This window comes from Oryzias latipes, chromosome 8 (assembly GCF_002234675.1).
Source record: "Oryzias latipes chromosome 8, ASM223467v1".
NCBI lineage: Eukaryota > Metazoa > Chordata > Actinopteri > Beloniformes > Adrianichthyidae > Oryzias > Oryzias latipes.
Genome location: NC_019866.2, coordinates 23,626,670 through 23,642,787, shown reverse-complemented (window position 1 = coordinate 23,642,787; position 16,118 = coordinate 23,626,670). Strand labels below are relative to the sequence as shown.

Sequence of the window (16,118 nt, the reverse complement as noted above, 5' to 3'; positions counted from 1 at the left end):
CAGAGAGGGCAGACTACTTTTCTCAGGTCAAGAACCATGACCCTGGACTCAGGAGTGCCGACCCTCATCCAGCCGCTTCACACTCAGTCACAAACCACCCCAGTGCATGCTGGAGGTTCTGGCACAATGAAGCCAACAGGACAACATCATCTGCAAAGAGCAGAGACTCAGATCAGCCTTAGACTTATGTTTAAAGTTATCCCAGTGGTATTTTATGACGATGCAGTTTTTAGCTAAAGAAAAAAGAAAGGTTAAAAAAAAAGGTGGTTTTTAGGACATTGTTTCTGCAGAGCGGCAGGAAATCATTAGAAATCCATCTTTGGATTGTGGGCGGGACTGTTGGCACTGAGCAACCCCGACCCCGTTCCCGTCCCCTTTGTTTAGAGTTCAGATCAGGGAGCTTGTGGCCTGCCCAGCATATTTTCTACATAACAAATAAGATCTTTTTCAAATTGCATTTTTTCATCCGCTCCTGATTCACAGGATTTAAATAAAGAAATACTCAGAAATGCAGTTTTAAAATTAATGTTCTCTTTATATGTCCTCAATCATCAGAAGAATGCCATAAAATCATGTTCAAAATACTACAAACCAAAATTTCCTCAGAGTGTGTCTCTAAAGCTGTGCAGTATTTACACAGTTGTGCACAGGCACATCAGTGTGACAAATTTTTTATTTCGATGTTCAGTGAGTAGCACTGAAAGCCAACTGAGATGTTCAGGCTTCACAGTTTAAAAGGACAAACACACACACACAACAACACAAAGCCTGTTTTAGCACAACAACTCCAGGCTGTCTGACTGCCTGCCTGCACTCCGGTAGCTGCATCAGGGATGCTGTCAGACACAGAAATCACAGTGGGGAGGGGTCAAAGCATGAGGCAGCTTTCACCAGAACACGTGCATGCTCACTGACACTATGTGGGAACCTCACATGTGCTTTATCTCGCAGCTAAAATCCCTTGCTGATGTCAGTCACTGAGGCGTCCTGAGCTGTCCTTTGCTTTCTCTGGCGCCATCTGTGCTCACTGCTCCTAATCCAGCTCCCTCCACGCCACAGATACATATGTGTGAATGCACACACATCTTGACAATGGCATGCACACACATGGCAAATCAAATTTGCAGCCAATGTCCAGAAATTGTCAACAATTTTTGAAAATTACAGCATTTCATGTTTAAAAAGTGCAAACGTCAACAAACATCACTGTTAAAAAAAGAACTATTTAAAGGTTGCATTAAATATAAAACAAATATCTGTATTCAATAATAACCTCGGAATGAAAATGATTAAGCCCCCTGAACATAATCTCCACTGCCCCCTCCCTCACTTGCATTAAATTAGAATAAACTCTGGGATAGGATGGGGTTTGTTGCTGGTGTTTTGTTTCACGTTGTTTGGGTTGCACAAGTCAGCTATATGTTAAAACACTGCATTGCACAAAATCTAAAGAAACTAATTTGTTGTACCCTAAAATATTTAAAGACGTTAATTTGAAAATATTACTGAGGTGCCAAAAGTCTTTGAATTAAGTTGCAAGATTTCCCTTCAGTAGACATCAACGCACATCAGAGTATCTATACTTGCTTTGGTTGTTGTTATAATAATCATCGTGCAGATCTAATTTTTGCTTTTTTTTAACTAACTGGCTGATTTGAGGCACCAAAATAACAGTTTATGACTTGAACTTGACCTAATCTTATGATCAAAGACTTTAGATTTGATTTGGATTCATGAGCATCACTTATTTTTCCTCTGTGAAGTATTTACCCAAACCTAAATCTCTGACTGTACAACATGGGGGGTGGCACAGTGATGACTGGAGCCCGAACTGTCAGGTTTATTGCCACAAGTAAACATTCATGTTCAAAAATAAAGAACTCACACAGAGTAACAGGCCAACTGGGAATGACAAAGATTTTGGTCAAGAGTACCTACTTATTTAGTTATGTATTTATTTTTTTTACGGGTCCCCATTAGTTTTAACTAAAGGTAAGACTACTCGTCCTGGGGTTAGCATTAAATAAAGACATGCAGAAAATCATAAACATTTATAAATAAATAAAAAACAATACATGGGAACTTTATAAATTTAAACTAAAACCTAAAACCAAAAATAAGATAAACTATCTTATTAAAATAAATGACTCAGTTGTGCAGTGGATTAAAAAATAAATGGTGAATTATTGACTTTTTTAAAATAAGATGGTGGATCTATACCTGTCAATCAAAGAAACACTCCCCTAAATGTTGACAAATTTCAGTTCTAATAATATTAAAATGGTTTAGTCTGAGTTGTGACGAATAATAAAAAAGGATAAACATCAACAAATTTAAATCAGGCTGTAAATATTCCACTGAGTCCAGTCAATTTGTTTTTGTCCACCTTCCTATTAAAAAGCCCCAAATGTCCTCTGTAGATTCCAAAAGGAGTTCATTCAGTAAATATCTTGTGATTGGGAGATTTTCAGGTTTAGAAATGTTCTCTACTCAGCACAAATTTGCATTGTCGGTATCCAGAAGGATATGTTGAATTTTTTGGTCAAATTTGACCATTTTTCTTTTACATTGGAATCAATGGGAAGTAGCTGCCTTGTGTAGCCTCCAGTGGTCTTTTGAGGAACTGCAACATTTACTGTTGGCCTTGAATCCAGCAGCGTTAGATGGGGGGGGCTTGGTCTTATAAGGACATTTCAAACACTTCCTGAAACGCTTCTCTGTACAATCAAGACTTTAAAGCCTTAGCATGAAGGGACTTGATGCCAACAGTATTGCTGTGTCAGTTCTGGCCCGGATGCAACGGCTTGACCATAAGATGCTCCAGTCACGAAGCTATTCGCTCTGATCTTGAGCTTATCTGAGGGAACATGAAGTTTGGAGGTCTGTAGTGCAGAAAGTTGCCGACCTCTGCATTCTATGAGCCTCAGAATCCTCTGACCTGCCCTGTCAGTTTACGTGACCCACTGAGTTGCTGTCATTCCTAATCACTGCCACTTTGTTATTAGCCACTGACAGCTGGCTGACTTGTTGCAGAGTTTGCATCCCACCACAGAACCAAACCATGCTGAACTCATTCGTTCACAGATATTTAAAGATGCAGTGTGGATGATTGTACGCACATGTGGACATGAAAGGACGTGGGGTCATTCATTAGTATGTGTGAAAGAATGCTTCTGCTACTGGATAGGCCAACTGAAATCAGGTTCAGAGGACAAGGAAGATCCAAATATTGGAGTTGAATGCAGCTGGAGAGTCTGAAGAGCTACATGTATTTCTAATGATGTCTTGGTGTTACTGCCCATCCTCCCCTGTTCGGTTCTTTCAGGCAACTGCTCTCACCCCTGTGCTAAGGGCCACCAGGGCAAATAAATACATCAAGAGCAAGAATAATGTTTAGAAAATGTTGTACTACGGTTAAAAATATCACCACCTACAGCCTGTGTCTCAGGGTCTCCCTGGTGCAGCAGTTGGGCGGTCTGAAGCTTTCAGGTTTGATTCACGCCTTGCCTGCCCATGAATCAAACTGTTCTTGGGCGAGACGCTTAACCCCACAATGGTTAAAGAGTGGCGCCAGTGTTCAGCAGCGGAGCCACCATCAGTGTGTGAATGTGTGTGTGAATGGGTGAACAGACTGGGACTCTAAAGCGTCTTGGGCCTTCGAAGAAGGTAGAAAAGCGATATATAAGTATACGCCATTTACCTCTTCCACTTTCGGCTTCTCCCATCAGGGGTCGCCACAGCGAACAAGTCGCATGGTAAATTTGGCAATGTTTTACGCCGGATGCCCTTCCTGACGCAACCTTCTCTAACCGGGCTTGGAACCGGCAGAGGTAGAGAAGGGAACAGGGAGCAGCCTGGAGTCGAACCCGGGTTTCACGGACGGAAGGCGCCGCAAACCAGCACGAGCTAAACTGGCTCCCCTAAGTATACGCCATTTACCAACTTAGTTAAATTACTCCGTTACTTAACTGGTAACGCTGTTAGTCAGTGACGTGCGGTGAGGTTGATGGCTGGTGAGGCACCGGCTCCTCTGATGTCAGATTTACAATGAAAGAACTGAATATTTCAGCAGGTAACAGCATATAAGATACACACAAGAACATATTTGTCCTACAGAGAATATTTCTTTTATAGACAGGGATAGAACACTCTTCTTGTGTATAAATTAGTCATATATACTGTAGACAAATTCAAGTATACAGATGTGTTCAGCACACATTTAACTTTGACCCTCAGTAATTATTTCTGGTATTTTTCCAACTTCAAATTCTCATAAATGTATAAATTCAAAGCTGGAATCTGGATCCAAACTGTACGGATGGATAGCTCTGATGCTGCAGGGGGTGTGATGGGCTGTAAGCTAGTGGGAGAGCGTGTAAACACAGGGGTGAAGGGAAGTGGGGTCGGGTCGCTCAGCATCGACAGTCACGCCCACAACTGAGAAACTATGTCCTAGAAAATGACAGGTTTTTGGATTTTGGCTAAAAAATGGCAGAACCATAATTACCTGGAAACTATTTTACAATAAATTAAAAGATGATCAGAGTGGGACTTTAAAGGTCTAGCTAACATGAATAAAAATAGACTTACATTTTCTAAATGTGCCAAGAACATTGTCCAAACTTACCAAAGCCAGAGAGGCTTTTTCATTTTTCTGCTTGACCAGGCGTGACAGGACAGATTAAAGTCTGACATCACCCTGGATACTTAGTGTGTCTAACAGCAGCCATGAGATCCAGGCATGACACTGAACTGTTGCATCCGTACACTGGACTGCCACAGCATTTAGAGGATCAGCACGCTTGTTTTTAGAGACAAAACGACTCTTTTCATGGCTGCTTCCTGCTCTTCAGTCAGAGAAGCATCCGTCATGGCGCTGCAGCTGTGGAATTTACCTTGAGGTGTTGCTAAAACTGTTGTGACGTGACCAGAGCCTGACAAAGGGGTGACATTGGCAAGTTTTCAAGTCCAAGGAGAAATGACACTTGAGATGACTACGAATGTTCTTGTTCAAAAGAAAAGAAAAGATGGTGATTCTGCTTTCGTGCCGCACTTCCATCAAGGACATTGTTATGTCCTCGTGTCCCTTCAGTTCCACCACAAATACATTTTCGAGTAAATTATCATGCAAAGCAACTGGAGGCAGTGGGTAATTTCATTTGTCATCCAAATAAAATGCACATTATTTTTTCTGGCTCAGAATCTATCCTTCGTTGTTGGAGTTTGTTCTTCAAAGTGAGTAGAATCACATCTTGACGATCAGCAACTGCAATGCTAACAGCACTTGGTGAAAAATAGACATTTGTGGTCTTTAAACGTGATTTCGTTTGCATTTTTGCTTTCACGGCCGGGTCTGTGCAGTGTTTTCGTCCAGCTCCGCTTGCTGCCCTTTTGCAGCTGAAACGAGATCATAGAGCGGTCTAATTCAATTAATGGGATATGCAGGCTCGCCGTGTCCTCAGAAGACTCCGCTCGGCTTTGCTGGGCAGACTGCACCACTCGGCTGTTACGTAATGAAGTCAACATTAAAGCTTAAGTGAGTTTATATGGAGGGAAGGGCTTCGTTTCCCCCTCGGGAGAGGAGATGAAAAGAGAGCTAAACGCATGAAAGAGAAGCATGACGGGAAAAATGGAGAAAGATCGATTGTCCATTGGACAATAAGACAAATCGAGACGGGAGAGGTGGACCACGGTTGACGAAGGTGTGATGAAAGTGTTACTAAGTGAAAGACTAAACATGAAGAGAGAAAGAGGCTGGACCAGAGCAGCTGAAAGGGAGGGAGAGAGGCCAATAAACAGAATGGCAGCTCCTCCCGGCAGCCAGTCTGCTGTCGCCACTCCTGCTCAGCTGATGGCTGCAGCTCATCTCGCCTGAGCTTCGCTCGGTCTGTGGGAGAGAAGGCGTTTTCAGGCGACAAGAAAAAAGTCTGGATTAAAAGTTGTCCTCTGAAAAAGGCTGGAACAGCAGCAGACGCAGCTGGAATCCTGGATTTCTCCGCTTTGATCTGGCAAAGGGAGCAGCATGCATATCCTGCAGTCATTCTGCATCAACAGGTGGGTGGTTTGGGCCACTATTTGCAGCTCCATGAATATTTTCAGTGTCAGGATTGTAACTCCTTCTAATCTTGAGGCAAACAAAGTGGAACAAAAACTGAGTTTGCAGTGGTACTCAGTCAGACGTCTGGAATGTTAATTAAAATCTCTTATTGGCTGAGGATTCATGAGTCTTGATGACAAACCAATTAGTGCCTTTGTAAAGATTGAAACAATTATAGAGCCTGTGTGCTATCAGCAGCTGTTGATGTGCATTTCACTTCTCTGTGTGAATGAGATGGTGTTAATTAGACTCCAGAAATCTGGCACCATAATAATTGGTCGAAATGAACACCTTCTAATATATAAAAAATTAATAATATAAATATATTTCAAATTTTGAGTATTAATGCAGTTATTAAAAAGAAAGACAAGTTTGTCCAATTTTAAATGGTTTCCATAAAAAGACTGAAAATTTTAGAAAGACAGTCAGAGAATCTGAAAATGTTTAAGGTTCTAAAAAACACCAAAGAGTATTCACTTTATGTTTGTGTACTTGGACTTTATGTTTTATTTATATTCATTTCCCTCAAACAGAATCTTAAAAAGCTGTAAATAATGGTGTTTACTCATAAATCCGACCAACACATCTTGTGACTGCTGTGTTTTTGGCTAGTCTGCCCCCTGTTGGTCAGAGAGGGGAGGTGCAGCTCTATGTAATGCAGTGTTCCTCACAGTTAAAATGTGTGAATGGACATCTGTCCTCAGAACATCGATGACCCGCTCACCTTCAGTGGTTCTGTTTTTAGTGTCGTGGGTTACATTCAGCAAACAAAGAGCTGCCGCACAAAAACTAATTGGAATGAAAACAATAATGGGGTTTTAACGACGCAAAAGAAAAACAGGGCATTTCCCTCACTCAGTAGCTTAACCACTGACAGCTGCAGACACATTCCTTTGCCAAACCATGAAAGACACAAACATGAAAGCAAACGGTTTTATTCTCATTTTGTGCCTTTTCTGTTGGAAAGGAAACATTTATTTGTGGCTTATAGCTCGGTTAAAGAGAAAGATAAAAGTGGGAGAAAGCAATGAAATTAACTTGAGTGAAGATAAATGTTCGGATTAGACGCCTGAGAGGATAGACTTCATTTTTATCTGGTTTGCAGCACTGATTATTCCATTATCAGTAAAACATACAAGAAACCTGATCTTTGAAACCACCCAAATGCAATTGGCTTGGAAAAGAGAAGTTGTAGACCCAGGAGATTATTAGACTGTCCCATCTTAACACTGCCATCCATGATAAATATACATTTAAAAATGTAAATAAACATCTTACAGAAGTCCTCTGTTTAAATTAAACTCCTTTCGCTCCATAGTCTGGTTTTAATCATAATATTGCTGAATTATAACAACTACCAAAGTGCTGGATTACACTTACTGGCCACTTTATGAGGTACAACTGTCCAAGTGCTTGTTAACCCAAATTTCTAATCAGCCAATCACATGGCAGCAACTAGGCATGTAGTCATGGTTAAGAAAATCCGCTGCAGTTCAAAGCGAGCATCAGAATGGAGAAGAAAGGGGACTGAAGGTACTTTGAACGTGGCATGGTTGTTGGTGCCAGACGGGCTGGTCTGAGGATTTCAGAAACTGCTGATCTACTGGGATTTTCGCCCACAACCCTCTCTGGGGTTTACACAGAATGGTCCGAAAAAGAGAGAATATCCAGTGAGCGGCAGTTCTGTGGGCAGAAATGTCTCATTGATGCCAGAGGTCAGAGGAGAACGACCAGACTGGTTCCAGCTGATAGAAAGACAACAGAAATTCAAAGGACCACTGGTTCCAACCGAGGTCTGCAGGAGAGCATCTCTGAACGCACAACACGTCCAACCTCGAAGCAGATGGGCTACAGCAGCAGAAGGTCATACCGAAGGCCTCTCCTGTGCAGCTAAGAACAGTAACCTGAGGCTACAACTCACACAGACTCACCAAAACTGGACCATAGAAGATGGAAAAACATTGTCTGGTCTGATGAGTCTCCATTTCTGCTGCCACATTCAGATGGTAGGGTCAGAATTTGGCGTCAACAACATGAAAGCATGGATCCATCCTGTCTTGTCTCAACAGTTCAGGCTGGTGGTGGTGGTGTCATGATGTGGGGATATTTTCTTGGCACACTTTGGGCCCCTTAGAACCAATTGAGCATGGTTTCAACGCAACAGAAAACCTGAGTATTTTTGCTGACCATGTCCATCCCTTTCTGACCACAGTGGACCATCTTCTGATGGCTACTTCCAGCAGGATAAGGCGCCATGTCATAAAGCTGGAATAATCTCAGACTGGTTTCTGGAACATGAAAATGAGTTCTCTGGACTCAGACGGCCTCCACAGTCACCAGATCCCAGTGGCATCATGGAAGTGCAGCCAACAAATCTGCAGCAACTGTGTGATGTTATCATTTCAACATGGATCAAATGTTTCCAGTACCTTGTTGAATCTATGCCACCACGGATTAAGGCGGTTTTGAAGGCAAAAGGGGATCCAACCCAGTACTGTCAAAATGGCTCTAATAAAGTGGCCGGTGAGTGTATATCATAACCTGTCACTGGATGGTAAAAAGTCTTGAACAAGCTTTTTTATTGACCCATTTCATACTGTGGGTCATTGGGCTCTTAAAAAATTGCTGGTTCCCTAATTACCATTTAGAGAGAGCTCAGTGCTTATCACTTCACAGTCTCTCTGCAACCTATATGGGGGATCTATTCAAGGGCCTGCACTTTTCTTTCGTTTACATGAGCATCTATTCATTATTACGGTGACTACACAATCCTCTTCCTCAAAAGCAGCAATAGCTGTTCTTTACGTTAAGTCCTGGATTTTTACAATCATTTATGTACAATCAATTGGACTTCCAAACATCCTGACTCTAAAAAGTGGTGATAGGCATGGAAATAAATACCTGGGTTTGTGGATGAAGTGATATTTATCTTACATTTTCACAACAAATCAATAAATTATGATAAAAAATCAAATCAAAAGTTGGCTTTTTTTAAACCAGTATTTCTTACTCTATGCAAAGCAAAGTTTGCAAACCACTACAATTCTACCTGTATTTGACAATGGTTACATTTATACTTCAATCGCCTTTTCCCAAAAATGCAATGTTTGATAATTGTTGTTTGTTCATCTCTGTGTATTCACTAAACTGGAGGAACATTCATTAGTACATGTTTGAACATTTCACAAGCTTCTGTAATATAAAAGCTGCAAGTTTTTAAAACCAAAATATGGGGAACTGTTTCCATGATCCAGCATCAAAATAGTAGGGTGATCTCAGAAAAATATTAAAATGGACATTTTCTCAGTTTTAAAATTTATTATGTTGTCTGAAACTTGCTACTTTTTTAGATCAAATGTGTTCACATTTTCCATTCAACAACAGTTTTGTCATAATTTATTTGACATGTGACGGGGGATCAGGGGAGACAACCCAGGAGCAGGAAGAAATGACACAGATCCGAAATCCAAGTAGAAGGCTTTAATGCCAAGAGCACAACCAACTCGAAACTGAAAACAGGAAGACAACGATCTGACACAGGACCTCAGAAACCTGAGCCTTAATAGAACATAATCATAATGAATCAAATGAAACACACCTGTGATTCTCACAGGAGACCTCAGGAAGGGGAGGAGCTCCAGGAGAGATCACAGCAGGGAAAAGAACAAACATGACATGACCAGGGTGGAGTCTTAATCATCTCCTTGCTCTGCTCTGTGTCTCTCCATCCTATCAGGTTGTTTCCAATTAAGAACGTGTTCTCAATAACCAACTAACCATCAACTAAACCTGCTCCAGACCAGGTTATGTTCAGAGCAGGAGTTGCTATGGCAACTTGCCATATCCTGAAACATACATCCATCTTTGGAAGCGAAAGCTGAGGTTATCCGCTTCCTTAGCCTCAAACTTACCGTGGTAACTAGCATAACCTGCTGTCTGGAATACCCCCCTGGTTCAGTAGAGCTTCTTGTTGTTTTTGAGGCAAAGCAAACTGTTATTGGTTTTCAGCAGAAAACCAATCAAAAGCCAGAATTTATCATGTGAGAGTGAAGAATGAGTGAAGTTTGTGGTCGGAGTAACAGGCTGAAGGCAGTAAAAGGATTACAGACGGTCTTAAAGTATCAGTGTCCTTAAAGTCTTGGATGTTCTGTATCACATGGTTCAGACCAGAGTGAGGAATAATCCCAACACCTGAGAGCATAAAGTCTGCAGAGGTGTGCTGACACCAGAGAAAATCCTTGTTTCCCAGTCTCACTTTGGTTGTGGAGTTTTGCTGTTCCTCCCTCAGTCTGAAGCTTCATACACAGCACTGGTGGTTTCACTTCATGGCTGGGTTTAAGCCTGATCATCAGCACCTGTTTGGTATCACTGCTTGATCAAACACCTGAACATAATCCTACCAAATCCCTGACTTTTTACCTTACCATAATTCCAGTTCATTGGTTGCCTGTATCAGTGGTTATTCAGAATGTAGGCCAGGTGTTTTACTGGAAATAAAACATATATTATGCGCTGCAACAGACTGGCCACCTGTCCACGGTGTACACCACCTTTGCCCAGCAGTACCTGGGACAAGCTCCAGCAACCTCCTAATCCCAAAAGGGATAAAGCTGGTTATGGAAATGGATGGATGGATGGATGGATATTATACAATCAACAGGTGTTGTGATTGCATGGCTGTGGGTGCTGGAAATAGCTAAATCTGCAGGAAAAAGGACTACAGGTAGTGTTGTTGTATGTTTAACTGTCAGCAAATAAGAGGTGAAATTAGTTTTGAAAGTGAAAATAATTGCTGGATGTCAAAGATGGTGGGTAAGGAAAAGAAGGGGAGGATACAGTGTTGTTGGGAAAATAGTATTCAAGAGTGTTACATCCAGGCTCAGTGGGTGCAACATAAAAGACACAACCAAGGGCTTACGGTACGAAACAACCAGGTTTATTCCCACTCATGTGGAAACACTAACAACAAATATCTGAGAAGGGACAAAGGCTGCTGTGTCAAGCATGAGTCATCCTGCTAGTGTGGCTGCCAGCCATGGGAGAAGGGGGGGCAGGGAGGAGCCAAAAAGGGCCTTTTAAACCCTCCTCAATCAGGTGCTTTTGGGGCAGGCTGGGAAACCTGGAGCTGGAATAAAGATACTGAAAAGACAAGAAAATGGTCACATAACATCCCCTCCCATAAGCATGTTGGTCGCCAACATGCACAACGTTTTCGGCTACTCACGACCTGGAAAGGGCATCCGCAAGGACATTATCACGTCCTCAAATATGGCGGATGTCCAAAACGAAACCTTGCAAAAACAGGCACCACCGCATCAGACGCTGATTGGAATTTTTCATGCGTTGCAGGGCAACCAGTGGATTGTGGTCTGTGTATACCACTACTGTTTGGGTGGAGGAAACGTAGACCTCAAAGTGTTCAAGAGCCAAAATCAGTGCAAGGGCCTCTTTTTCTATAGTGGAGTACCGGAGTTGATGGCAGTTAAACTTTCGGGAGAAGTAGCAAACTGGATGCTCAACTCCTGATCGATCTTGAAGAAGGACAGCTCCAGCACCAACCTCACTGGCATCCACTGCAAGTTTAAATGGCAGGTTGAAGTCGGGAGAAACAAGAACAGGGGCACACGCCATCAATGATTTCAGGTTGCTAAAGGCCACCTGACAAGCCTCAGACCACTCAAAGGAAACCTTTGGGCTGAGCAATGTGGTTAGCGGAGCAGCCACAATTGAAAAGTTTTTGCAGAAACCCCTATAATAACCGGCCATGCCGAGAAAACGCCTGAGGTCACGTCTTGTGCTAGGAACGCAGAAGTTCACAATGGCCTCAATCTTCGCTTCGACTGGACAGACCTGTCCACAACCAACCACTTTTCCCAAATAGGTGACCGTAGCTTGTCCAAACACACACTTAGCAAGATTCAGTGTTAGATTAGCCTTAGTCAACCTCAAAAATACATCACTGAGTTGTGACAAGTGGTCAGGCCAACAAGAGCTGCAAACCACAACGTCATCCAGGTAAGCTTCACAACCTGATACATCCCTTAGCACTGTGTTTATCAGCCGTTGGAATGTCGCTGGTGCGTTTCTCATGCCAAAAGCCATGACCGTATACTGACAAAAATCATCAGGGGTAGCAAAAGCTGAAATCTCACAAGCCCTAGGGGTCAAAGGAACTTGCCAATAGCCTTTAAGTAGGTCTAGTTTTGTGACATACGCGGCAGATCCCACACGGTCAATGCAATCATCCAAGCGGGGCAAAGGAAAACAGTCTGGCTTAGTGAACGAATTAACCTTCCTAAAATCAGTACAAAAACGTGGTGACTTGTCAGACTTTTCAACTAGGAGACAAGGAGAGCTCCATGGACTGGAGCTAGGCTGAGCAATCCCATGTTGCAACATGTACGATACCTCCTGTTGCATTATCCGACGCTTCTCTGGGTTTATTCGATATGGATGTTGCTTTACAGGGAGAGCGTCACCAACATCTATGTCATGCTCTAGAACACTGGTGCAAGTTGGCACGTCCGAGAAAAGCTCAAGATACCTGTGAAGGATAGCAACAATGTCAGCACGCTTCTCACAGTCCAAATAAGCCAGATGTACATCCAAACTTGAAAGTAATTCAGAGTTCAAGAGTCTTCGTTCAGGAATGCCCCTTAAAGCCACATTGGAGGTGTCCACCGGGTCTGAAACTGACACAGACAATGACATAATAGGCCTTGACTCTATCTCCCTATCAAAATAAGGCTTAAGTAGATTCACATGGCACCGACGTTCTTTTCTTTTTCGGTCAGGAGTCCGAACCAAGTAATCAGTGTCACTGATTTTGCACACAACTGTGAAAGGCCCACTGTACTGGGATTGCAAGGTGGACCCTGGGAGTGGTAAGAGAACCAACACCTTATCCCCTGGGGAAAACACCCTGTACTGAGTGTGTTTATCATACCTCAGTTTCATTTTTTCTTGAGCCTTCTCTAAGTTCTTCCTGGCAAGTTCACATGCCCTCAGAAGTTTGGACCTGAAACCACAGACATATTGCATTAAATCTGTCTTGCAAGTGGGCTCCTCCAACCACCTCTCTTTCAATAGCTTCAAAGGGCCCCGCACTGTATGTCCAACCACTAACTCAGCCGGACTGAAACCCAGAGACTCCTGAGTTACTTCCCTAGCTGCAAAAAGTAGCAATGGGACCCCATCATCCCATTCCTTCCCAAACTCCTGACAATAAACCCTCAGCATGGTCTTTAATGTTTGATGAAAACGCTCTAAGGCTCCTTGGGACTCAGGATGATAGGCTGAAGATGTGCAGTGCTTGATGGAAAACTGCTGCAACACCTGCGAAAAAACCCTGGACATAAAGTTTGTCCCCTGGTCTGTTTGAATCACACGTGGGAGTCCAAACAGTGTAAAGAACTTGACAAGGGCCTTAGACACTGCAGTGGCTGTTATTGTCCTCAAGGGAACAGCCTCAGGGAAACGTGTTGCTGTGCACATCATAGTTAGGAGGTACTGATTTCCAGACTTGGTGCGAGGAAGCGGACCCACACAATCAACCAAGACATGCTCGAAAGGCTCTCCAATAGCTGGAATGGGATGTAAAGGAGCCCTGGGAATGGTCTGATTAGGCTTCCCCACAACCTGGCAAACATGACAGGTTTTACAGTAGCCTGTCACATCAGATTTAACACCAGGCCAATAGAAATGCCTCGTCACCCTGTCCAAAGTCTTCCTCACACCCATATGACCTGCTAAACCATGATCATGGGCAAGGCGAAGAACTTCAGTACGAAAAATGACTGGGACCACAACCTGAAAGAAACTCCCCCAGCTGTCTTCACAGGTTAGCTCAGGGGGCGTCCATTTCCTCATCAGTACTCCATTGCTGATGAAATAAGCACGGGAGAGTTTTTCAGCTTCGCCCTCCGGGACAACATTATCAAACAAAGAGGATAAACTTTTGTCAGAAGCCTGGGCAGCTTTAAGGTCCTCATGAGAAGGAAAAGAATCACCAAAACCAAACGTGTCACATTTAGCTAAGAAGGTGTCTGACAAATCAACATGGGGGTCCATCTCTTTCTCTAAGGGCTTCTTAGACATGGCTCGGGTGACAGCACACACAGGGAAAACATCCGGGTACTCCTGCTCCAACTTATCTGGACACTCCAGCTCTGTAGGGGTGGAAGTAACCACAGGAGCGGCTAACACTCTGTCCCCAGCCAAATCGTTGCCTAGAATCAGAGACACACCATTTATGGGTATAGACGGACAAACAGCCACAGAAACCTTCCCAGAGACTAAAACACTATTGAGATTGATAGAGTGCAATGGGAGTGTCATAAAACCACAAAATCCCTGCACAATGGCACTGCACTTCAATTCAGACTGCTCGGAAAAGGGGAGAACATCACGCAGAATTATAATCATAGTCCCTTACCAACCAATCAGAACACTTCGCTCGCAAAATGCAGGACTGCTTGTGGTTCCTAGAATTAGTAAAAGTACGGTTGGAGGTAGAGCGTTTAGCCACCAAGCCCCTGTCTTATGGAATAAACTCCCAGCTCATGTAAGAGAGGCCGACACAGTTTCTACATTCAAAGCTAGACTGAAAACGTTCCTCTTTGGACAGGCTTATTGTCAGACTAGTTAGTATTCAGAGATTATTTAACTTAATGTTAGTTTGTTTAAATTAAACTTAATAAAAACTATTTCTTTTAAAAGGCTGCTAGAAGTTGAAGCTGGGGTAACTATGGTGCACTGGGGTTCTGTCCTCTTTCCTTTTTTACTTCTACCCTTCCTCTCCTCTATTCTTGATCATAATTTATTATTTAGTTCTCCATGCCTCTGTTTGGTGCAGTGCGATTCATGTATTGTCCCTCTTTTCCTCTCCCCTCCTGGGGAGTGGGAGTGCTTCCAGACTCCAGTTGGCTCATCCGTGCTCCAGTTCCTGACCGTTTACCTCGCCTTTGCTCCTGCTCCTACACCTGGCTGTGGATCCTGCCTCTGGCTCCTCTCTGGCTCGTCTCTGCTCTGTACCTGACCGAGTACCTCGTCTCTGCTCTGTACCTGACCGAGTACCTCGTCTCTGCTCCTGCTCCAACACCTGGCTGTGGTTTCTGTCTCCGGCTCGACTCGCGCCCCTGACTGTCCCCCCAACCACGGCTGGATGAAGCTCGTCTGCTGGACTTTTATATATGTAGTTGTAGATTTAGATAAGTTAATTCTTCTCTAAGAGTTCTGGTAAATCGCCTGTCCGTCCTGGGGGAGGATCCCTCCTTCATGTGGGCACCCCTGAGGTTTCTTCGTTTTTTCCGGAATCCGTTTTTTTTTCTCTTTGCAGCAACGGTTGATATATCTCATCCAAAAGCAAGGCTAATTACATCTATGATGCAAACTGAAGCTGCATAAACAACATTTAACCTTTTGTGTATCATCTCTGAATGAATACGTTTATAAAAAACTGTTGAAAAGTATAAATCAAATCATATAAAGTGTTCAAAAAGTTTCTGTATTTGAAACATGATGCAGTTGTTTTGTTCTGAAAATGATAGATTTTTTTAACAACCTTTTTCATTTAGGAAAATTTTCATTCCTCTGTGTATTTCTTCTCTTTCCTTTGTTTTTTTTAGCAGTTTGAATGTTTTCTTAGCACTAAACTGTACACCAGTTTCACATCCTCTCGCCTCGTCTGTTTATGCTCACAGGTGGCCAGATGTGCCAAAGAGGAAGAGGAAGAACAGCCAGTGTTCTGTGAAGAGCATGTCTGGTAAGAATCCTTCATTTCAGCCCAACATTCCTCATTCTGTCCTCTCCAAACAATCCAGAAGGCCAGGTTTGATGGGACTGGATGATGATCACTCTACTGCACTGAAAACTGGATTGAGTGGTTTTTTTCTTTAGCTATCATTAACATCTTCATTTTTCTATAGAAACTTTTCTGGACACACCGTGGAGGTCAGATGTTGACGTCATCAAGTGGGAGTCCTTTTCTGTAATTCCACACATGTGTCTAATTAGATAAAGA

The 16,118-nt window shown here is 42.9% G+C and overlaps 1 protein-coding gene across 6 annotated transcripts in view; it reads left to right on the top strand.

The window, feature by feature from the left end:
• The window catches only part of LOC101167294 (thyroid hormone receptor alpha), a 165,551-nt gene that overhangs the window by 136,888 nt on the left and 12,545 nt on the right, over positions 1-16,118 (top strand). For 4 of the 6 annotated variants that reach the window (XR_002873720.1, XM_023957807.1, XM_023957804.1 and 1 more), the window contains exon 4: positions 15,799-15,860. Coding sequence is in view for 5 of the 6 variants with exons in the window: in XM_023957807.1 (XP_023813575.1) it covers positions 15,799-15,860 (62 nt within the window). In the remaining variant the exon portion in view is untranslated. Of the gene's footprint in view, positions 1-5,578; positions 6,055-15,798; positions 15,861-16,118 lie in introns of those variants that run through there. The other 2 variants (XM_023957809.1, XM_023957808.1) reach the window with 1 other exon arrangement.